Source organism: Pseudopodoces humilis, chromosome 6, assembly GCF_049639895.1.
Source record: "Pseudopodoces humilis isolate 2021_Gansu_Grassland_sample_001 chromosome 6, ASM4963989v1, whole genome shotgun sequence".
In the NCBI taxonomy this organism is placed as follows: Eukaryota; Metazoa; Chordata; class Aves; order Passeriformes; family Paridae; genus Pseudopodoces; species Pseudopodoces humilis.
The window spans coordinates 26,556,952-26,581,076 of NC_142205.1; the positions used below are offsets into that span (position 1 = coordinate 26,556,952).

The 24,125-nt window shown below is 41.9% G+C and overlaps 1 protein-coding gene across 7 annotated transcripts in view; it reads right to left on the reverse strand.

The window, feature by feature from the left end:
- LNX1 (ligand of numb-protein X 1) overlaps nucleotides 1-24,125 on the reverse strand; it is a 216,561-nt gene that overhangs the window by 46,357 nt on the left and 146,079 nt on the right. For 5 of the 7 annotated variants that reach the window (XM_088056665.1, XM_088056661.1, XM_088056663.1 and 2 more), the window contains one exon: nucleotides 20,328-20,808. In XM_088056665.1, coding sequence (XP_087912791.1) covers nucleotides 20,328-20,713 — 386 coding nt within the window. In that variant the 5' untranslated portion in view covers nucleotides 20,714-20,808. Of the gene's footprint in view, nucleotides 1-16,389; nucleotides 16,733-20,327; nucleotides 20,809-24,125 lie in introns of those variants that run through there. The other 2 variants (XM_005517715.3, XM_088056666.1) reach the window with 1 other exon arrangement.

Here is a 24,125-nt window from a genome sequence, read left to right on the forward strand (position 1 = left end):
ACCATCTAGACACAAGCCTATCTTCAGTCTGAAGCTGAAGAATTGGGCTCAGAGGCTTCAGAGAGAGGCTGAGAATCTCTCTGGAAAATTGTGTATTGTTTTCTCAGATCACAGGATATAACTGGTGAATCAAGGAATAAAACAAAAATTAGAGTAAGAAATAATTCAACTTTGAAAGCCTTTAATGGCAGAAGATGCCTTCAGAAGTGGGTACCATATTACCAACAACACAAAATGCATACCCCTGACAAAGAAAAGTACCATAAAATCATAGAAGAGCCTAGGGTGGAAGAGACCCCAACAAACCATGTTGTCCAACCTCTCATGGGAGAGGAAGCCTAGATGAGATTATCTAGCATCCTCTTCAAAACTTTAAGTGATAAAACTTTTATCTGAAGTGATTAACCTTAAGCATCTTGAAAACCTTAAGCGATGGGAACTCTACTATATCCCTTGGGATATTGTTCCAGTGAATAATTGTACTCACTGTGAAAAAAAAAATAGGAGAAAACAGTTTTTTCTCTGTACCTTCCTTTAAACAATTTTTTCTCAGGCTGTTGCTAGATCATATTCCTTAGCTTACAGAGGTTATATGTTTCTTTAGGTTTTCTTAGTCACTTCTGTTCTTTCAGATTTCATGCTATTTTTTCATTGTATAAATAAGATCATAAAACGGTTTAGGCTGGAATGAAACTAAAAGACCATCTAGTCCCAGCCCCACCTTCCATGGACAGGGACCTTCACTAGACCAGGTTGCTCAAGGTCTTATCCATCCAACCTATCCTTGAACATTGCTGACATCTACAACCTCTCTGGGCAAACGCTGTTCCAGCGTCTCACCATTATCACAGTAAAGAATTTCTACCTTCTATCTAACCTAAGTTTTTCTTCTTTCAATTTGGACCCATTACTCTTTGTTCTATCACTAGAGTCCCTGACAAAATCCCTCTCTGACTTCCCTGTAGGCCCCACTCAGATACTGGGTGTTTTCTCTCTGCTTTTTTTTTTCTTTAATTATTCAGCCCCTTCAGGATAAGAGGCAGTCATTTCATCCTGTCCTGCCACAAAACACATTAACTTTGTATTCATCCAACTAAAATACTGGAAACAGAATAAAAAAAAATACAAATTGTTCTTTAGGAAGCTGCAGTTTCCCTTTTACAACACTGCAGCCTTGGAAATTTCAATATTCAAGCTCTAATGACTGGTCTTGCTTTCAGTTTTAAAATATAAATATCATGTGTACAGCTGGGCACCTAGAACATGGTGTGAAAACCTGAGCAGCAGGTTTGGCATCCTGAACCTTGAACATCAGCTGCAATTATATTTCCCTGGGTGATACAGGACAGTGGCCTTGCTCTTGCTGTCCTAGGAGAAGGAACATCCTGCCTGACCTTGCTGTTCCCACAAAATGGGTTGGGGCTGCTGTGTGACAGCCTGTCCTGAAATGAATCCAAACCATGAATTCTCTGTGACAGTTTGTGGCATCTGGGTGACTCAGACAGCCTCTGTGCCTGAGGCTGTTCCAGCCCAGGCTGTGATTTTGTTAACGTCACAATTTAAGTAGACTTAGGTCTTGTTAGCAGTAATGATGGACTCCCTGAAGGAAAACCAAGGTGGCATTGGAAATGATGTCATTTCATTATCAGCTCTGAGATGGGGATAATTGCATCTGTCTTCTTCAAACTGAGATGACCCTGGTCCTTCAGAAGGCAGCTGGCAATCTAACTTCCAGCAGCATGCTCATGCCATGCCTCATCATTTGCTAATTTTCACATCAGAGGCATCATTGAAGGTGACCCAAACCATCATCATCATCATCATCAAAAGAGAGGATCTCCAGCTGGGCATGTATACTTGTGTCCAGTGGACAGCACCATGCTGGGGGCATTGGACATATTTTCAGCCCTGACTGAGATATATGTAAAATAAATCCTACTTGCTTCATGCAAATATAACCACAGCATGCTATTAATGCAGATGGCTTGACGAGCCATATAATAGAGAATAGTCTTACAGATACAATGAGAAATTTCCCAGCGATTTTAAAATATCCACCTCAGCCTGACATGGACAATGAGGATTAAAAAAAATGGGTAGACAGACTAAACAAAATTTGTAGTGCATTTAAATATTTATATTAGACATTGAGATATGGGTTTCTGTTGTAGTAATTTTTCACATCTTAGACCAGTAGCTGGCAGTTTACCTATCTTCATCTTCCAAAGAACTTAATTAACTGCCCTGAAGCAAGTTTGCATGGACAAAGCAATGTTGAAGGACAAAGCCAGTTAGTCAGAACTGTGTGTTTATAAGAGTGCAACACAGAGAGAAAATGAGGAAGAAAAAAGGTAAATAAATACCTAACAAATAGTGATTGCAAACAGAACAGCCTCATGGCAAATTATTTTTCTTTAAAAGCTAATTGAAGATGCTACAGCACCATGTTGCAGGATTTTCTGAGTACTTAGATACTGGCATTAAGATGACCTTCCAAAATGGAGCACAAAGTATTCTGTAAAGGTTAACCACATTCAGTTTACAGAGGTGGTGCTGCTTCCTAGGGGTTGTCTGCAACAGGGAAGTACATGATTACTGTGGTGCTTGTGGAATGATGCCTCAGGCACACTATGTATATTATATGTGTAGACACACATATCTGAAAATAGCTTCCCTGGAGACATCCCCATTCCAGCTTAAGAGTATTCACCAGAGAACCTATCCTAGAATAAGAACAGCATTGTCACTTCACACCTAACTTTATTACAGATTAACTTCCCTGTGTGCTGAAACCACCTTTTTTAGGATAATTCCTGCCCTTTCTTCACCGCCCTTTCTTCTGGACACCAAATGCCTCATTGGTCAAGCCCTGGGTCTCTTTGACAGGATCTACCCCTCAGTATGCCACATCTTGAAAACTAGTTACTAAGTCTGCTTTGTTTAATATGTAATGAAAAGTTCTTTTTGTTTACTATGGATTTGTTTTCAATGTCCCCCACAACACAGCATTTGGCTCTTTAAACTACCATGGCACAAAAAGCAGCAAGAGTTAAAAGCATTGCCACAAAGCCCTAACTGTAGGAACAGCACTTTTATTCCCTCAGCATCTCTAGCAAAAAGGAAGGAGGAGAATGAAAGTAACACCCATTTATCTTCTAAAAGCACAAAAGAGTTAAAGACTTCAAACATCCATGTATTACTAAATATACTAAACATCCACATATTGCTAAAGGTGCAGAATCATGAATCACCTGAACTTCTGTGCTCAGCCTGGACCTGACAACTCACCAATGGCTTGCAAGGGTGAGGACAATTTCTCCTCAATGTGACTTTTTTTAGAAGACCTGGAAGAAGCATTCTCTGCAAAGCAGGCAGAAGGGAGGGGAGGATAACATCAACAACTGCTTCCCTGGCACAAGGGACCATAAGCAGCACAGCTGTTCTTTTTGGAAATGTCAGAGAGGGGGGAAAAAGGTGCCGAGGGAGCTGTCATCATCAGAAAGTACAATAGGTGGTTCCAGAATAATGCTTCAGACAGTCATAAACTTTTCTTGAAAACATTGCTCAAAAAGCCCAAGCCTGACTAACTTTCCAAATAGAAAACACTGCTTGAAAAACAGGCATGTAAATTACAGAATTACTTAGCATCCAGTTTCTCTGCTTGTCTCTGACAAAGGAGAGCATAGTCGTGTCTCAGTGTAGATGCTGCAGCTGACATAATCCTATATGAGCCCTCTCCTGCCCAGTCACAGCCACATCTACAGAATGTCCCAGGAGGATTTCAGGTAACACCCATGACCACCTCTCTTCCTATGTCTGCCTGCTTTGGCCAGTTGTCCCAGAGAAAACAGCAAAATTCTGTTTGTTCCTGGGTCCTGCAGGAAGTAACACACCTTCAGAGACAAAACACTATTTCAAGGTTGTTTTGGAATACTGCCACTGTATGCCCATGCAGCAAGCCAAAGCAGGTCTCAGATGGACATGTGCTGTTCTTTGTGCCCACAGCCTCCCCAGGAAGGAGGATGGGGACAGACCGAAGAAGGTGTGTCACACTCACCCCACTCTCAGGCACTGTCAGGACATGAGGAGAAAAATCACCCTGAAGATTTTGAATGAAGAAACTGTAAGCCCAGACTTTCCCTTCAGTCAACAGAAAAAAAACCACCAAACCTGAGCTCTCTGCTTCCTTATGCCTGGCACATTGAAGTGAAATAGATACATCAAACTGATTCCAACTTCATCCCCATCACTGCTGTCAATGAGAGGTGGTGAGAAGGGACCAGGATTAATCCTTAGCCTATCACTATGCAGTACAGCTTCTTCAATAATTTGTAAGGCAGCAAGTCTGTTCACCCCTAAACCCCTTGAAGCCTTCTGTGGTGGCATGCATGGGCCTTACAAAGAGGTGGAGACAAACAAGGACCCTTCCCTGGCCCTTCAGCTGCAGATCTGACTGTTCAACAGTGGGTCACTGTTTTATCCCAAGTCCTGCTACTCTCCTGAAAACATGCCTCTCCAAAGGGACTTCCTGGTCAGTGTTAAAGTCATGGAATTTGTGTTCGCCAATGCAGGGCTATAAATTTCACCAAAAAACAAACAAAAAAAAAAAAAACCCAAACCAAACCAAAAAAGCATTAGAAAAGTCACTGTTTTTTAAGATCTGTTGTCATACAACTACCATTGTCACAAGGGACAGGAGAAGTGCAGTCTGAGGTTTTACAAAGCTCCCACACAGGGGTGTGTATTTTTTGAGGGAGGGGGAGGCTGTCACAAAGATTGCAGAAGCTGGAGTCCATGACATTTTATTCATATTGTTTCAACTCACTCACCCACGTGCCCTCAAGGGATGTTTTTTAAAATTGCTGTTTCTGCTAAAAACTGCATGGTGTGAATTAGTGTGGTTAGATGCTCCTTTCTCAAAAATATTTTTTGCATCTCTACTATTCTTTCTCTCTGCCATATAGGTGTGAAAAGAAGAACTTATCCTGTGTATGCAAAACCTTGTTTTCTTCCAAATTAATTCAAATTAAATTCAAGAGAGTAATTTGTTGAAGTCAGTGGAGTAATACCTGTATAAAACTAAGTTAAGTGAGGTTAAAAATCAAGCCTGTTGATGTGGCTGTTTTCATAACTTCTTCCATAGCATCCTCTTTCTGGGTACTGGAATAGCAGGCAGAACAACTAGAGCAAGGTTCTGGAACTAAACAAATCAACTAAGCAAGAGGAATTGAATTACACAGGGAGAGAACTTATGACCCCTATTTTATTTTTTTTTCTTGTTTTATTCTCAACATTTGTAGTGGGTTTTGTAGGGCAGTTTGAAACTCTTTTAAGAATTTCAGTCCAGATGGTAATTTAACTAGGCAGAGGATCAATTGATAAAACTGTGATTAGATGTCAGCTCTTCAGCTGAGCTATCTCCATGGCCTGCCTTAACCTATGTTTAGTCTAACAGATAAATGTTTAGAATTAACCAAGATTGCTGAAGTGAAAGTAGTTTAAAGGGAGTCTTAGCAAATCTGGTCAACCCATAAGGATTTCCTTGCTTTTAGCCTTCAGCTCCACATGTTTTGCTGAAGTTCTACAGCTTAAATTGACAATACATTACTCATGCATTAATCCATAAATTTAAAGTAAGAAACATAATCAGCTCAGAGTTTTGCAGTGCTGCAACAGTGCAAGGTAATATAGGGCACATGGCTTGGTGTTTTCAGCACCATTGGAGTCAGCCATGAGGGTCCTTGACAGATCAAGTCAGCCACTTTCTCTCTTTTCTTCTTTCTCTCCTTCAACAAGGCAAGACATTCAAATGAATCATCCCTTCACTGATTATTTCACTATTACATAGATGAGAGAAGGATGCAGATAGGGTCTTGCCACCACTACAACAATGGGGACACAACTTGTGCAGCTTCAGCAGACGTGTATCAATGGATTGATTGAACCTACCAACTTCAAGTGGTTTTGAAATTACAGTTGGTGATCTCTATTTGCGGTTCAACTCAAGAGCACCTAATGTTTTCAAAACAGTTCAGTTCTCTTTTACCAGACAGAAGAAACATGTTGCTGTTATGCTGTTCAGTGTTAAAAGACAGAATTTCCTGATAATCTTGATCCTTTGGTATAGTTGAACCTAGTGGGGCAGAAGTGTGAGAGAGGCAAGAAGCAAGAGAAGAGGTGTAAATAAAACAGGAATTGAGAGAAAGCAAGAGAAAGACAAAGCTTTAGTGTAGGCAGGAGAAATCACATGGAAAATGGCTAAAGAAACCAAAACACAGCTTGGTACTGGTGATGAGAGAGACTAAATGAGTTTTTCAAGTCTTGCCAAGAGAACCCACAGAATAACCTATTTAAAGACTCAAACTTGCATCTTTTCTTAAAATATAAATAGGGCAGAAGCAGCCAATTCCTACTTGGCAGGTAGTGTCCAGAGAGTTTACGTAACACTGCAAAAAAATAAGCAAGCACCTATTTAAGAGCAAACTGTTCTTTTACCCAACATGCAAACAAATCAAACACTTTCATCACAGGCTAAACCCTTTTTAGTGTCAGCTGTGAGTTCCTTGGTGTTGTAAAGCACCACAGGGCACAAAATCACTATGGTATTTTTTGTGTTGGTTGTCAACCTCTGTTTGCTGGAGATTTGAAAAACAGAGGAGACATGTAGCACAGGAAGATCTGAACAACAATTAGCAGCCCTTAACAAAAAAACAAATCTGTGAAATGCATTTTGTCTCTGAGAAAAAGACTGTTAACCTCTCTGCAAATACTGAGTTAACAAAAATATGAAGGATGTAACTTAGTGTTTGCTGGTGAGGAGAGGTGAGAAGAGGAGAGGAGAGGACACAACATTTTGTTGTGAGGTAAATGGAACAGTAGCAAATGTTTTTCTTTCAAATATCTGGTATGGATTACAGTTCATCAGCTCCAGAAGGGGGTTACTTGGTCCTGGCCTCCTCTCGTGAATTTGTTTTGTTTACTTGGGTCACTTCTCTATTATTTGAGCCTAGATTATATAAAAGGCAGATCTACAAGGCTGCATTTGTTTGCTTTCTCAACTCAATATATTATGTGCAAGTTTATATGTATACAGTATATCTTATTAGATACTGTGTCCTGTTTTGGTCTGTTCTCTTCTGATTTATTTTGAACTCAAAGACCATAACTACAAGTGCCTTCAAACTTACAGATACTTAGGCTACTGGGGAAAGAGCAGAAAAAACGTGAAATGCAGCAACCATTACTGTCCAACTTCATTACACTCATGCCTTGGAAGAATAAAACAAAAATGTACTGGAATTTAATCTCCTCTGAGGGAAGAAACTGAAAGCAGCACGTTTGCTAGAAACTGCGCATATTCAATCCACTAAAATTCAAGGTATGCAAAATTTAAATGCCATCTAAAAATGGACACTGAGAAAATTTACAGATATGGCACCAAGGAAAGCACATTTGTTTGGCTGTATTCTTGACCCATGACAGCACAATGCAGGCAGAAAGCAGATGTTGAGAACACAGCATGCTCCCAACACTGGGGGCTGTGTGGGATGCACAAGATTCTGACAGTCTAATGGCAGGGTCCAAGCTGCAGCAGGGGCGAACAACTATGGCATGGGTTGCAGTAGATACCACTGGACATCCACAGAAGAGTCTTCTCAGCATAGCTAAACTGATTTACTGATATCATTATTATTATTTCCGTCACAGTCTGGGTTGGAGCGAAGTAGTAGCAATTGGCACTTTGAATTCTGAATCCCCTCAACAGATCCCAATGACAGCCTCAGGCACAGCAGTGCCAGGAACAAAAAAAGAAACACCAGTCTTATTCATCCTTTCTCCAGCAGTGCCATCTTGCTGCTGTAAAAACAAACCAGGTAGTAATGCCTGAAGGAGACATGTGCCAATTGTTTAAATCAGAACCAGAGGTGATGCTCCTTTGGGAGCTGACAAGGGCAAGCCACAACAAACTCCTGGGATTTCTGCTCCCACTGCAAAACCTTCCTGGCAAAGAGCTGAGTTACAACATGTGCTTTTCATACAGAGTGCTTATTTCTGACTGCAATTTAGCCTCTTGGCAGGAGATGTTCATACATAATCAAGTGAAGCAGCCTTGCTCATCCATATCAACCTACACATCCTCATATAATAGCAGCAGCACAGCACACTCTCTGTTTCCAGTGGCCTCCCATGGATCACAGGACAGATTTGGTCAATCATGCCCATCTCCATAAAAGCCTGCTCCACAAGCAGCTTTCTGGCCTTTCATACTGTTGAATTATAAAATCCACAAGTGAAGAGGTCTCTGTGGACATTTCTATGAAACCATCCCACTACTTTTATATGAGAAGGAAAGTTAAAACCTGTGGAATAACACCAGTGCTAACTGGATATTAAAATAACATATAACAGTAATGCTTATCACATATGGGAGGAGAAAAGAAAATACCTGAATTATCCTTTCAAAATTAGTACTGTCTGCTCTTAATAAAACACAAAAAAACTAGGCCATGAGCCTACTAATCTTATCCATTCACTAAGTTCTGCAGAGGAGAAAGGAGAATACAACCCTTGGAGCAGATTTTCCTTGCCTTCTATTTGAGAGGTTGCTAAATTATTGAAATTCTACATTAAATATATATTGCACACTGTCTAGTGAATGATGGAACTGCAATGCATAATACAGAGAGAGTGTAAGCTTCACAATACATGCACATGAAATGACTTGCTGATCTAAAACAGTTGCTTCCTGCCAATGTGATTTCAAGAGAGATGAGGAGAGAAAAACAAGTTACAGTGTAATGCACTAATGATTGAAATTTGTAGCTGAAATTTATAGCTCTAAAGGCATTTTATTCACTTATTTTACATTATTCAGGTAAATAATATGCAGTGAGTTAGTAGAAAAGCAAATAAAGATCAAGATGGCTCCAGCAACTGCAAATATTTTGTCTTAGCCTACTTCATACCATGTGTCACAGCAATGTTATGGAGCAAGACAACCCCATTAAAACAAAGGAGTCAATGGTGATTTCTTATTCTTCTCCCAGGTATCTTCTATACTCAGCCCAATGCCTTGATAAAAAGAGAGAATGGGAGCAGATACAGCCAATGGCAATGTGTCATTGTTACAAATCTGGTTGTCTGCCCACACTGCTGAGGAGAACAAGAGTTTATCAGTAAAATTTGAGGATGCTGGCAGCAGAAATTCAACCAAAATGACAAGAAACTTCCTGAATATATGATTTGACTTGCCCACTGTTACAGTCAGCCTACTTTCTTTAATATGGGGAGGAAATATTGTACAACATACAAAAATTTTGGATGATTTACAGAATTTTTTCTTTGTGAAAAACTTTCACATCTGTTGAAATCTCCAGCTGTTTCACTGGGCTGCTGCTGAACTTGTCTTGATCGGTATTCAGAATCTGTTGTCAATCAATAAATTAAATGAATGGATAAAGCATGTTCTAGGGGGAGTCCAAGGATTCACTGGTGAAATGCAGTCTTTACCAGCTGCAACTTGGCTGAGGCCAAGGGGTTCATTCAGCTTTTTAAGATCTTACAAAACCATTCACTTTCTTAATCCCAAAACAGAGTTCAGATCCAAACCAGGAATTCTTTGGTGGTAGTGGGGGCTTAGCCATGACATGTGACACGTCATTGACTAACACATACCTCCCTCCACTGAGGTACCAGTTCAACATAGAGGGACCAGCCTGCACCCTCCTTTTGAAACGGGAAGCCCCAAGCAGTCACCTGCATGCTGCCACACAGACTGTTATTAGTCCAGCTTTGCTGGTGATATTACTACAAAACCTCTGGGTTTGTGTCCTGTGCTTGTCGCCGTCCTTGTGCGCCCAGTTACTGCATGGCTCAGGGAGGCAGTTCAAACATGCTGTCACATGCCAAGATGCAGAAAATCAGTTTTAGTTCCTGAACAATAAATAGCTCTTATCATGGAGAAGGTCATGAAATGCAGTTGGCTACTCTGTGGACTGGGACCTTGAAGGCAGATTCCCCCAAAAGGTCAAGAGTGTTAAAGATATCCAAGAAGACCCTCAGACCTACTTGTCTACTTCCCTGCAGTGTAACAAGCTATGCTGAGGCCGATCTCAGTACCAGTGTTCAGAGCAGGATTTAAGCTACGACAGGCATAAGAGCTCTCCAAGAGCAGTGCTTATCCTCACGTTGCAGGACAGCCCAGTTCTGGCAGACTTGTCAGAGAAACAGCTCAAGGAAAAATATCCTTGTCATGCTGCCAGTGCCAGTGTTAAACTAGGTTAATTGTCAGAGAGATGCGGAGGTCGGCCAAACTTGCAGCATACGGCCTGTGTGGCTTAATGTCAAACAAGAAACGAGAGGCTGCTGCTTGTTAGCAATCGCCGACCTCCTGCAACTCCCACCACCTCATTCCTTCCTCTTACCCCACCAGACATTGTGTGCTTTGCCCTCTTTGGTCCCCATTCCAAAGTGGATTACCTGTGTAAGTGTGAGCTTCAAGTGGGGTAAAGGTTTAACCCCTCTGTGCTCCTGTTACATGGGCCAGGCATGTAAGCATGCTTCTTTTGAGCAACTTACAGAAAAATCAAACATAATTGAGACAAAAGTCATTCATGGAAAGAAACCTTTCTGCCAACCATAGTAGTTGCATTGCCTTTCCATCTTGGCAGGGTTTTAGTGTTTTTTTGGCTGGCTCAGGTTTTCCTTTTGGCCACAAAATGTGTTTGTTGAGATTGACACTGGCCAATGTCAACCTTTTCCAAAGGTGTGAGGAGCCTTGAGAAAACAATCCAGAAGAATAAAAGGTCCAATTCTGATCTCAAGTGTGTGTAGGTAGCTGTGAATGGAGTAAAGGTAACTTTCTTGCATGCCTAGAAGGAAATGAAGCAGGCTCTTTCTCAGTCTATAACTAAAATTCCAATTTTCCTTACACACAAAATTCCCAGGCAGAACCAACAAATTCTTAATGCTCTCATGGGGTTTTTGGTTTCTGGAGCTCTCCTAGACAAATTTATTTCTGCACCTAGAATCACAGGGCTGGGGAAAAATATTCTAACCAGTAACCCTTAATCATACCACAAAAACTCAGCACCGTCTAACCTCTGCAGAGAAGCCAGGAGGGTTATGCTGGTGGGGAAAGGTACCACCTCTGTGAGAGGGTGACAAAACATGGGGCAGAAACCCAGACCCCACTGTGCTGCTAAAGGAGTACAATTAATGTTTGGCCAAAGAGTTACCAGACCCAGACATTTACAGTCAATTGAATGACAACTTTCTGCTGCACTCCTATGCTAACATAAAACACTCTTGAATGCAACACAATATTTAAAAAAATACATTTTGGGCACTTCAATACTAAGAGTTAAGATTACAATTTTTTTGTACTTTTGTATTTTTAACAATAATACAGCATTATTTGCAGTTCACCTACATGAGATTCTACTTGGGGGCTATCTGGCCTTATTTACATTAACATTTCAAGCTTTCCTGTGCAAATAAAAGGCTGGAAGTAGAAAGAAGAACAATAGAGGCAGGACCAAGCCACAGAAGAGGAAGGGAATAAACAAAGCTAAGGACCAGAAGAGGTGTGAAGCAGAAGACAGAAGGACAAGGGAGAGAGCTGGAAGAGAGGGGTTAGACTAACTGCAGTGAAGGACTAAGCTGAGAAAGGGACACTAGTAGGTCTTTGCTGGATATTTTGGGGGAGAGCTCAGAATTCTGAAGGAAAACCAACTCCATGTTTGGCCCCTTTGTGAAGCTGCAGCATAGGGGTGAAGCTAGCAGTAGCCCTTGACACACTTACGCCTTTTCGTTTTAATTCACCTCAGTTCTACTTTCTAAGAGACATCCAATTCTAACACCCTGGAAAAGATCCTCTGAATTTTATCTCAGTGCTCTTTGTCCTGGCTATTTAATGTAGATATCCTAAATATTTCATTTATATTTTCATTCAAGAATATTTCAATTCAAGCCTTGCTTTCCAGCACTTTCAGCTTTAATTAGCCTCACAGTTTAGCTTTGACACAGATTTCCATAAACATAGTTTTGCACAGAGTAAGGAGGCCACAAAACGTGGCTTTTGCAGTAGACTAACACATGAGCCCAAAAGGTGCTCCAGGCTTATCAATTTTGTCATGAGTATTGCATGTCCTGTGCTCCCCAGCCTCTGTGTGGCTAATTTCACAAGGAGAGACTTGAAGCCAGACACAAGTTTCCCTACTGAGTTGAACAGAAATTAAAGAAGTTAGCTGCACAATTAAGTTCAGCTCTGTAAGGGGGATGGGAGAATGCACCTCATGGTTTTTACCACAAAAAAGATGTGCTCAATGGCACTAGAAGACAGTTGGCACCTGCATCTCTTCTTTTTAAGTTGAATAAACAGAGACACTAAATTTTACTGGTTATTCCAGCCCAAAATGCTGATTAGAAGATTAAGAGAGTAGTTATTGTATAAAAGTTATATTGGGAAACTCGATCCAGTTAATTTGGTGACATTCCTTTGACTGTTTCATGCAAAGCTCAAGAAGGGTAAGAAAAAAATATGTATCTCTTTCACACATGGGAGTAGGTTGTGCATTTCCACCTAACAAACAAAAGATTTTAAAAAAACAATGGCTTGATTCAGATTAGTGGCGTAGATCTAGCTGATGTATTACCAGCAGGGCCTAGGGCCAGGAGCTGTTTAATCCTTTGAGGGAAAGAGTGCCAGCAAGAGTGGCTGCCAAGGACTCCCCAGCGCTTGACCTGTGCTGAGCACATGCAATGACCAGCACCATCCCGGGCACTCGCTCAGTCAGCATGGCCATGTGCTGAATTGGGATAAGGTTGAGAACCACTCCACGCTGTCATGTGTTTGATGTCCTTAGGGAGACAAGGTGAGGTTGTTTATTGCCTAGTCTTGCAATCTCCTTCCTCTCAATTTTATTTCTAAGTGGCTCTTTGAACTAAAGGTACAGAAAATCCTGCTATTGAGAAATACCCTGCTGCACAGCTCATCCTATGAAGTGAGAGAGATAGCAATGGTGTTAGCAGTGCCACCAGGTCATCACACTCAGGAAAGTCTCCTAAGAGTGACCACAAGCTGCTTCACCATCCACATACCATATTTTTAACCAGAGGGAATAACATACCTCAACCCTAAAGAATGCTGGGGCAAATATTTCCTCTCTGAAGATATGTTAGATAAGAAAGAAAGACAGCAGATGCCTTTCAAAGCCTTTATGGGTATATAAAGAAGAAGGCATGGACCCTGGGGTAGGGTTTCCTCAACACCCATGTAGACTCTTACAATGGTGAGAGACACTGGGCAGGTATGGCTACATCAGACCATCTCCCAGAGATTCCTCAAGGTAGATCTCACAGATTTCTCTTGTTCTTCTGTCCGATGTTTCCATGGGCTTCTCCTCAAGAGGGAGAACCTTGACTAACCACATGCTGCTTTTCATGATTTGGCAAAGAGCAAGGATGGAAAAAACATCTGTGTCGAGATCTTTGCTAAGGGAAGAACAACAGACAATAGCCAGGGAAGTGGTTTTAGTGCAGATGACAACATCAGGGGACATGTATTTGCATCCTGGGAATACCTGTAATTATCAGACTGCTAATTGAAAACTAAAGATAGTGGCACCCAATATCTATCCCATAAAGTGCCTCTAAATGATGTAAAGAGACATCAACACACCTCTCTTTCCTACCTGTGTGGCACCCAGCTGAAGTGCAAAGTTCTGGCACAGCCTTTCCCCAGCTTCATTTCTCTTCTTCAAATCTCCTAAAATCTGTTTATTTCTTAGCTGGACTCCAGGGCCTGCCTCTCCAGATGGGTTTTGTGCTATGCTGTAATCCCTATTCCCCAAGTAGCCCGTTCCACATTTAGGAACAAAAATGCCCTGGAACAAAAGCAAACCTCAGCAATGCAATACAAATAACATAACCTTTGAACAGAGTAGAAGGGAAGAGATGGATTGTGTGAGAGAGAGGGCAGTGTGAATCCCAGCACCCTTATTCTTCCTCTTGCACCAGCACCAGTGATGGTGACTGCATCCCCCACTATCCTCCAGTTCTTTCCTTGTTGCTAGCAAATCCATCATCCCACTCTTCCTTCTCAGCTGGTATCTCTGGTGGCTGACAGCCAAGAAAATACCAAATCCTGACTGAGGCCAGTATTTGTACTTGTCAGCAATCAAAGATAGTGCGATAATGAAAAAAAATGCTTTCTGCCTACTATGGTCTAGTTTTGAGCTATGGTGCAAGCCATCAGGGCAAACACAGCAGGGACTCTTCAGGCAGCTGTGGGGAGAGATCTGTGAAGTTGCTTGTTTGGGGCACAAAAGTTCTGTGGCAGTTAACCTGTGGTCCTGGGCATCAGGCCATCCCGGACACCAGTGACTTATCCGTTTCTCTCATAAAACTTTGCATTAAAAATGTCCAAGTGCCCAAGCAACTGAAGTAGCAACCTGTAGGTCATAGCATTTGTATAAACTGATTAAACAGGATTGAAAACACTATTTGTCCTTTTCTTTCAGCTGCTGTTCTTAGAAAGGACCTTAAATCCATCCCACTGATTAGTATATCAATGCCTTGTGCAGCATCCAGCAGCATCCAGAGGCTACACGTGGAGGAGAAGCAGAAATTCCTGAAAGAAGGTCAAACTGCCTGGTGCTCTTTTGGATTGTGTCAGCCCCAGTAAATCCCACTTTCTGTTGCCCTGGCCAGAGATGAAGGGGTGTGGGAGGCCCTAAGCACTGGCTCCTGGCAGCAGGATGCCAGATAGCATCCAGGGCTGGGCACTGGAGAGGGGATGTGCACCTCCCATTGCTGACAACTGAAGATGCACGTCCAAGCCCCAGCCCACACCCACTCCATTAGAACAACTGCCGACATTCAGCACAACTAACATCTCTGTGGGTTAGAAGGCTAAATAAATAAGAGATGAACAGCTACCGTGCATCATAGCCCTTTATCCTGGGAGAATCAGTGAACCTAAATTCCCCAAGAAAAGCAAGTAGGCTGCATCTGTGCCTGTGCTCTGATTAATCTCATTGGTTTGTTTTCCTGGAAACTAAATGTCCCAGATGCCATTGTTTCCATTATAAGTGTTCATCTGCCCTGTTTAGAGCTTGATTGCTCCTGTAGCCTGCTTAGCTTAACTGGTTTTTGTTTGTTTGTTGTTTGTGGTTTTTTGTTGGGTTTTTTTTAATTAACATTCTTAAACAAAATGCCAGTAAATTAAAATGAGGACATAGCTGCAATCCTCAACACTAGATTTGTTAAATGTTTAAAAACACCTACAGCACACAGAAATCCTAAGCTGTTGTATGCACTGTGACTAAATTATTAATTGTTGCCGTGCACATCAAACAAGGATTTCAAAAGGGGACTTTGTGTTTCTGCAAAACACTGCTATTTTTGTCTGACAGTAGAGACAAAATAATTTGAAAATTAGTCTCTTTGGTACTAATCACAACTGTTACTAAAACATTCCCACTGTAGGCATAATTACAGTCATTTTTCGCTTTTGAGAGAATTAGACATTTAATTCATTATCTCAATGAAGATCTTGAAAGTTTACAATTGTTAAAATACAAACACATAATTAACAAAAACATAATGAAATAAATATCTATTTCTAGTCATAAAAGCTCCACTAACTAGTACAATAACATTCAAGTACAAATTAAAGCAGTAACATTTACAGAAGATATCATAGAATATTTGTTTTATGGGTTGGAAAGACCAGCTATGGGGTCGTTTGAGGTGGGTTTTTTAAAAACACAAAGATATATGAATGGATTGCTACACTTAAATTTGCTTTACAGAAAAAATAACATTCTGCTGTGGGCAAAAAACAGAAATACGGGAAAATTCTCTTCTGTCTCAAGTGAATTATTTCTGGTGAAAGGCTTCTCAGCGTTTTGCTACAGGCATGCAGCTTTACACACAGAACATTATGTATGTACACAGACAGTTCTCTACTGGGGGTGTCTATCCTGATGCCCTCCCCTATTCCCAGCTCCCCACAAGGCTATTTACAGGAAATAAAGGGAAAACACAGATTCAGAAATGGAAATAAACCCCAAACTAACAAACACCTTAAACATCGGCACAGAAAAACAAGTTGATAAGGACAAAAGCAGCTTCACTCAGTACGTCTCAGCTGCTTCCAGAGCAGAAAGCAATGGGGATGTACTGCTATTATTAGCCCTCCGGATGGGAAGCAGCTCGGTGTGAAGCTGTTGGCAAGACCTTGCAGGATTTTCTTCGCACGTATGCACAGGCACAGACACACAGACAGACAGACCCCCCCAAAACGCTCATGGCAAGCCCCTTCCCTCCACTCAGGTGAGACAGACAGACAGAGAGCACGACGCTGGCGCGACTGTGCGTACTCACAGCTCGGAGTACAAGAAGTGCAGGTTGCCCACATTGTCTATGTAGTTTGCAGGACTTAGCCAAGGTAGGACCAGTAACAGGAGAGCCTTCATTTTCAGTGCAGTGCTGGCACTGCTGCTAGGTTTCCTCCTTCCCACCGTCTCTCTGTGCTGGTGGGACACACAACGAGAAGCTTTCGTGCCAGCCAAGCCCCTTCTAAGCAAGCCTTTCCATTTCAACGCAATGGTAGCACATTATGAATCGAGCTTAAATCCCTTAAACGAAGCTACACTGCAAAAATCATTGACCTGTAAGAGGATTACTCGATCTGACTCTCGGATGGGTAGATGTGAGGGTTTAGGGACAGCACAGCGTGGTTGGCGAGACAGTGACTTATGCTGCAGAGGAGAGCGATGCTCGGGGAAGAGACCTGCCTCCTGCAGGATTCAGAGTGGTTCTTCAGAGGCAGCTGGTATGTTTACATCACTGCCCACAAGCAGATGGGTTACGAGCTAAACTGCATCGTGGAAGGGTGTAGCTGTCTGACAAGGGGGGGAAAAAAATGCCCCCCATGGAGTTTTGTAGCAGGCGATATCAGAAGACCACACCTTTTTAAAGTAAAACACTGCAAAAGATCACAGACAACTGCTGGCTGTTTGCATCTCAGTCTGAATTCCCCAAATCCAGTCAGATGTTTTTGTACAAACATAAATCATGTAATAATCCAAGGACATGTCTCTTCTCAGGGTTTCTTTTGAAGGATGCAAGAGCAAACATTTTAAATAAGGATGCTTTCGGTGGACTGCTCCATGGTAACCGGTATTTTTAAAAAAATTGTAAAGTTCTCTCATCAATTACAAAGCATAAAACAGCAAGCTCACCTTGTCCCATCAGTGACCTCATCTCTGACCAGGGCAAACTTTTGTTTTCTCTCTCAGAACCAGGACTGGTCTGAACCTGAATAATGCACTTAATGTGAGGACTGCTGACCACCCTGGTGACCCTAGTACAGTCTACTTTAATTTATTCACTGGGAACACAATAATGTTCTGTGGAGATACCACGTGGGCTCTGAACTGTTCTCACTGCAGACACCAAATATTTATGATTATTATTGTATTTGTTTTATTAGCAAAGTCACACATTTCCCCTTCCCTCTATTGATTCACCAGAGTTAAAGAAAACAGCATCAGCTCAGTCTGTTTAATCTGTCCCCAGGCATGACAGAGCACAATATCTTTCTCTTTGCTATTAATTGGAGATGGGGTGGCAAGACAGCTTTCTCCATTTCCAACAATTAGATTAGGCAGAGGCATAAGATACCTTACGTGATAATTAATTAATGCTGTGCTTAAAAAAAAATAAAGGTACTGTGCAGTGCCTGCAAGCACAAGGATGTAGAAGTCCACCTTTAAGGATCACTCGGAATGTTCCCTCCCTCAAATATTTCTTCCCTCAAGTGGGAATGCTAGTGAGGTTACAGTACCTATCCCCTGTAAAGCTGAAACCCCCAACAGCAGAAGTTCCCTGTTTCTGGTTCTCCTGTCTCTGCCCTTTGGCCTTAAGGTAAATCAGCCTTCCCATCCATTCGGAGGAAGGAAAATCCGTGTCATGAGTAGCAAAGAAGAAAATGTCCAGCCTACGTAGCAATGCTGTGTACTTCATTACTTTAGAGGCTTTAGGGTAGGAAGACCCTACTCCATCTCTCCAGTCTTCTGCTCCTGAGGTTTGCAAACCTGGGAGCTTGGTGCAGGGAACCTAACACAGGGAAGAGGGAACAGCAAGAGATAGTGGGAATACGTTACCGAGATAATTCTTTCTATCTCTGCCTGGGCTCAGGCCAAGCAATCCAGAAGCACAGGATCTTGAAGATCCTTGATAGGAAGATCCAGGCCAAGCCACTGACATTCAACAGTAAGTGCTGGAATAAAACTTGCCAGGTTTTACAGGACCAAATCATTGTTTATAGCACTGGAATTCTGTAAAATATGTAGTGAAGGGTACCTTTATAACCACCTTAAGGAGAAGAAACTAAGACATTGGAGTGACTTGCATGTAGTCACATAGAAGAATCAACACTAGAAATCAAAAGTTGTGCTAGCTGTGTGGCTTCCATGTAAAAAAGAATTTGCTTACTTATTGGGGATAAATTGGGAAAGGGTGTCCTGCTAATTTTATGGTCACAGCATCATAATGTCAAAAAAAATGAAGACCAACAGGAAGGTCTATATCACATTAAATTCACCTAGATATATATATCAAAGGGCATATGCACCAGGGTTTCATGATTTTGTGGTTGGAATCTGTAGAGAAACATAATTTCAGTGACAGCAGCACACAGAAGACTGACTGACAGTTCCCTTACCTGCATTTCTGTTGAAATTAACATTAGAGGCCTATTAGAGAAGTACTGGCCTAAGACAGAAAATTGTGAGTAACTTTGTTATTTTGTCCTCTTAGCTGCACACAGTGGAACTCCCAGAGCACTGCTAGCCTGGGCTGAGGCCTGCTGCCACTGCCTCTTGCACCATGAGCCAGAAGCGCCCATACAGGGAAAGCCAGGTCCAGAAGTCTGGGGACAAGGGCACCCAAATCCAAAACCACCAAACCTCCAGCATGTGAAAAGTGGTCTCATGACCTTCACAAGGGATCAATAAACCCATTGCTAAAGTTATGGGGGTTCATTTGATTTACTAATACAAAATCATCACATTTATTGTTGGTTAGGACGCCATAACTTTGTGAATATCGTCAAGTGAATAAATTCCTAGTGAGAATCCAGGTGCTTCAGGAAATGAGGTCTCCAGAGGACATATCTGAATGGCAAGCTTCAGAGCCATTTCCAGTTTCAGGCTCACAACTGTTTAGCGTGCAGTATGTGAACAAACCTCCACCCTCTGGCTCACCAGCTTGCTCACCAGCGATACTCTGGTCCTCAGTACTGCCATGTCTGTGCAGGAATGTGCCCCCAGCAGCAGTCTGGAGCCCTGTGCTGGCTGCTCAAGACTTCCTTCACATTGCACATGCAGAGGTACACACCTAGCAACACAATTTACACCTGCAAACTTCAGGGGAAGTAATTTCACTGGGCAACAGATACAGCTAACAGAAAAGGGCACATCTGAGACCCCATCTCTCCTCAGACCTGTGGTACTGTTACACAGACTATGCCAAAGGGTTAGTCTGCTGTCAGAAATCACAGCCCTGAAAGTACCTCTTTACCCCTCTCACTTCCTTACAAAAGGCAGAACATGCATGACAAAATCATCAGCACATTCTTTACTCTGCAAAACAGAAAATCATTCAGTTCTCTCGTTGCAGGGGAACCAAACCACTCCCTGGAGAGGTCTCTCCCAGAGGCAGGGTGGAGGGTTATCCTGGCTACCAGGAGGGATAAGGCTGGAGGGGGAGTCCAGCCAGACTCTTCCAGACTCCGTCTCTCTGTGAGCCCCATGGTGCCCTGGGTAAGTGCTCACCTGGAGGAAAGGAGCACTTAGGTTCAAAGACCAATACCAAACCAGAATATTTTCTGCTCTACTTCTCATATAGGTCATTTGTGATTCAAAACAGATTTGAAGAAAGGGCAATTATAAAACCCTTAATGTGCTATTAAAATATTTATAATAGCTCAGCTTCCCAAAACACGCAGATCTCTTCGGACCACATAGACACCGTCATTGTGCAGCTAGCCACAAGGTATTCACCCAGAACTGCTAACAACAGCATGAAGTACCTTACATGCATTGATGCATTTGGTTCTAAAAAAGAGTAAGATACAGCCTATATCTTGGACTATAAATGGACTAAATTCAGCTCTAAATTAATGATACTGTGTTCACTGTGAGTGAAAACAACAACTCTTTCTTTATGTTAACTATCTACTTTGATCAGTAATTGAAGACATTTTTCCTCTACTCAAAAAAAATAGAGTGCAAAAAGGTCTGTCAACAACAACTTACTGGGTTTGGAAATGCTGTTCAAGGTGACCACGTTGCACGACCTCTGAGCAGTGTTCTGTGAAAGGGCAGCTAACCATTAGCTTATCCAGGAGGTTATTCACTAGTATGCTGGACTTCCTGCACGTCTGGAGAATCACAAGCTTGCGGTCCATGGGGCAGAAGTCTTTTTCCACAAGGAAGTTTGTAAGGCAGGCTGTGCAGAAGGTGTGACCACAGAGCGTGTCTAATGGCTGAAGCAAAGGTTGCAGGCAAATGTGGCATATCAGATCATCATCTACTTCTTCGGTGTAGCTGTACAAGTGGTTTTCTTCCGGTAAATGCGCTTGGCCGCAGGTGACACAGAGTGGCAGGGAACTGTCCTCCATTTCTTCTTCTTTCTGGCTCATAATCAGAATTGATGCAATTCAAAAGGGGGCAGGTGGGAATACCCAACGTGTTTGCTATTTGTGACAGCTGTAGCAAGGCTTTTGTGCTGTCAGATCTGTGGGGAGGAAAGGCAAAGGATTATGTTCTGGGTTGTGTTTTTGTACCATACTTGCAGTATGTACCTGGATATGAAGTAGTATATCAGGCATTAGGAAAGGGTTGTGTCTTTGGGATTGGAGAGTAAAGCAAAGAAGGGGGCAGGAAAAAAAGATAATTAGCTGCAGGGACTTATTTTCCCATAAATCTAGCTTAATTTACACAGATACTCTCATTGTAAAGAAAGATATCAAGATAGGGAGAAGTACTACAGGTATTTAATGGCTGAAAACCTTAAATTAGCATACAGTACCAGTCAGACAATTTTGTGGCCACATTACTTCTGCCAAAAAACTAGCATTGTGTGTGGGCTAACACTGCAAGACTGTGTGCAGAAATACAGGTAAGAACAAAGGTTGCTGGCCAAGTTGCCTGTTCAGCGCAACAAGGGAGAGCAGCAGCCTCACCTAATATATACAAGCATACAAACACTGTATGTGTAGCCAGAGGGAGGATAATTTGGGTCATGAGAATTTAGAGCTTGGGGCCCTGTAGACCATTCTTATACTACAGCAGCAATGGACCTGGACCCCTGCATTCAAAGCTTGCCTGCCTTCAGTCAAGCAGTTATAACCATCTGTGCCAGCATAGTAAGTTCAAAACTTCATTTGCTCTGCAAAGAACCAAACACCTCTCATAGTGAAGTCCACAGCACAATGCTAAGTAGTGTATTGCTCAAAAGAAGGCCTATTCCCTTTATAGTTTGTAATACAGAAACACAGTATGTCCCTAACTACAAACCCAATTAGCTCTGGTCACAACACCTGCCTGCTGGTATTTTAAACATATAAACTCTCTGGGTGGCAGCAAAACCGAAGAGTAATTTGTAGTTTTTACTTGATGAACCCCAACTGATTGTTGGAACACTAATGCCTCATTACTTCTATGCTTAATTTGATACACCACTCTGAAAAATAAACATGAAGATATAAAATATGCAATGGCCAAATTACTGCTCTTGCTTGAAAATGTAAATCTTATTTGCTGCTCTGCCTTAACACTGTACCCTTGCTTTCAGCTTGACTTAATTTGCCTAGACAATGTGTCAGCCTCAGACACCCTTGTCTGAGGGCAAATGAGGGAAAGAATAATAAGAAAAATCTGACTATGACAGAGCATATTTTCATATAAATAAACCCTTATTTTTATGCAAAGCTCATGGGCTCTAAACCTGAGAAATTAAACTTTAACATGGCAGGTTTTTCTGACATTAAGGTAAAATAATAGCCCCACTAACACTAACCAGATGTTTAAATGTCAAACATTCTCTTCAGTGTTTTGCTAGATCCTATTCTTATGAAGCAATTATGTTAAGTGCCTGTTTTTGCTTGCAAGAGAGACTTCTGCATAAGCTCTGTCTCCTGATTAGCAGTAGCTTCACTGGAATTAAAATCATTGCCTGTTAGAACCCTTGCAAACATTTAAAATCTGCCAAAATGGGCCAAATGTTTCTTTTTGTAAAGATATTCACCAGAGCTTTATGCAAAGCTATTTGTGAAGAAACAAACATATCTTCATAGTGCAGATGTAATCTTAATATAGGAATTATTATTTAATTCTACTAAGGTGAGACACAGCAAAATAAGATGAAATAAAGAATTGTCAGTGCCTGTGGTGGAGACTATTTGGGCACTGTGAGAGACTCCTATAGGAAGCTCTTGGATAACTTCTAGATGAGGTGGGGTGGCTTTGAGTGGGTGTCCAGCTGCTCTCCACATCCCTCTGTCATGGAAGGAACCCATCTCAAGTCAACAGGACAGCTTGCAAGAATGGCAACACAGGGCTTGGGAGCTTGCATGATTCTTAAAATAGATGTAAAATTAATTAGAAATCAATAAAGCATGACACAAATTGCACTGTGCTATAAACTTTGTTTTCTCCTACATTTTCAGAATGTCTTGCACCTGGGGTAACCACGGCTGTGGGTAATATCATGCTGTTTCTCCACTTGCCTGCTATGTCCTCTTGTACCACCACACACAGGTACTTCCATGTGGGTGCTCGCCCCATGCACCACACACCAAAATACAGCCAACTTCAACATTTTGTTGCCTCATGGATGCTCTCATGGACAGATTTCTTGCTTCTTGCTGGCAGGGGATCCAACACACAGCTCCCCTCAGCCAACCTGAAAGCTAAAGCCAAAGCTCTGCTCTGAGGAAAGAGCAGCCCCCAGGAACAGGAACGTGGGCATCTGAGCTGCCCCTTCCCAACCTCATGCTCTAACCCTGAAAGTTCCCCTCCTCTGCTTCCACATGTACAACACAGCAAGACACCTGATACAATTTAGGTACAGCTGGAAACAGTACTACAGCTCCAAAGCTACTGCAATTATTTTCGCAAAGACAACAGAGAAAGAGAGGCACCACTGCCCTAAGGCCATGTTCTGCTGCAGAAAAATGATGAGAGAAGCCCCAGAGGAGGCAAAGTCTCACTGTCCTGCCCATGTTACAGATACTCTTTGTCAATCTGACATACTAATAATGCAATGCTAGTGGGAAAGGGCAGGTGTGGGGAGCTGTACCTGAATTTTACAATGGTTATGTATATTACAAATACTTGCTACAGCACAGGGAAGCAAAACTATCCACATTTATTAGTAACAGACACTGAATGTTTAGAATTTGAAATTCAAGTCCTATGACATCTATTAGAAAATTTTGACTACATTATAATATAAATTCTGGGAAAAAAACCCAACAAATCTCAGTCCCTTCTGGCTATTCTGGTTCACATTCACCCATGAACCTTCATAAACTGCTGGACATATCAAGAAATGGAATGAGTGCCATCTTTGGGGAGTGATTATACCACCAAAAGAGTTAGCATGGAGGGTGTGTGATGGAACTGTTACACAGATTCAGTCAGAGGCAGATGTTCTTTGCAATGTTTGCAGTCACTTGTATTTATAACATTTATGTGCTATCGTATAATAGTTACATAATTAATAGCATGTCCTTTTAGGAAGCTTAAAGTCTTAATTCTTGAACACTGTAGAAGAGAGGGGAGAAGGGATTTAAATTCGACCTATTGATTACTAGTGCATGTTTCTACTCCTTCCATTACAGATTAATAAAAGAAAAAATACACTTGGAGCAAGAAAACCTGCACAGGTAGATGGTAAACCACAGGGAAATAGGAAGGGTAATAATTTCCTGCATGAACCACTATTCTTCAAGCCCCATCCTTGAGGGAGGAAGAGATGGGAAAACAGAGGGAATGAACCCTATGTTCATTTGAGTTGGTGTTAGCCACCACTGGCAGCATCAGTGGGAC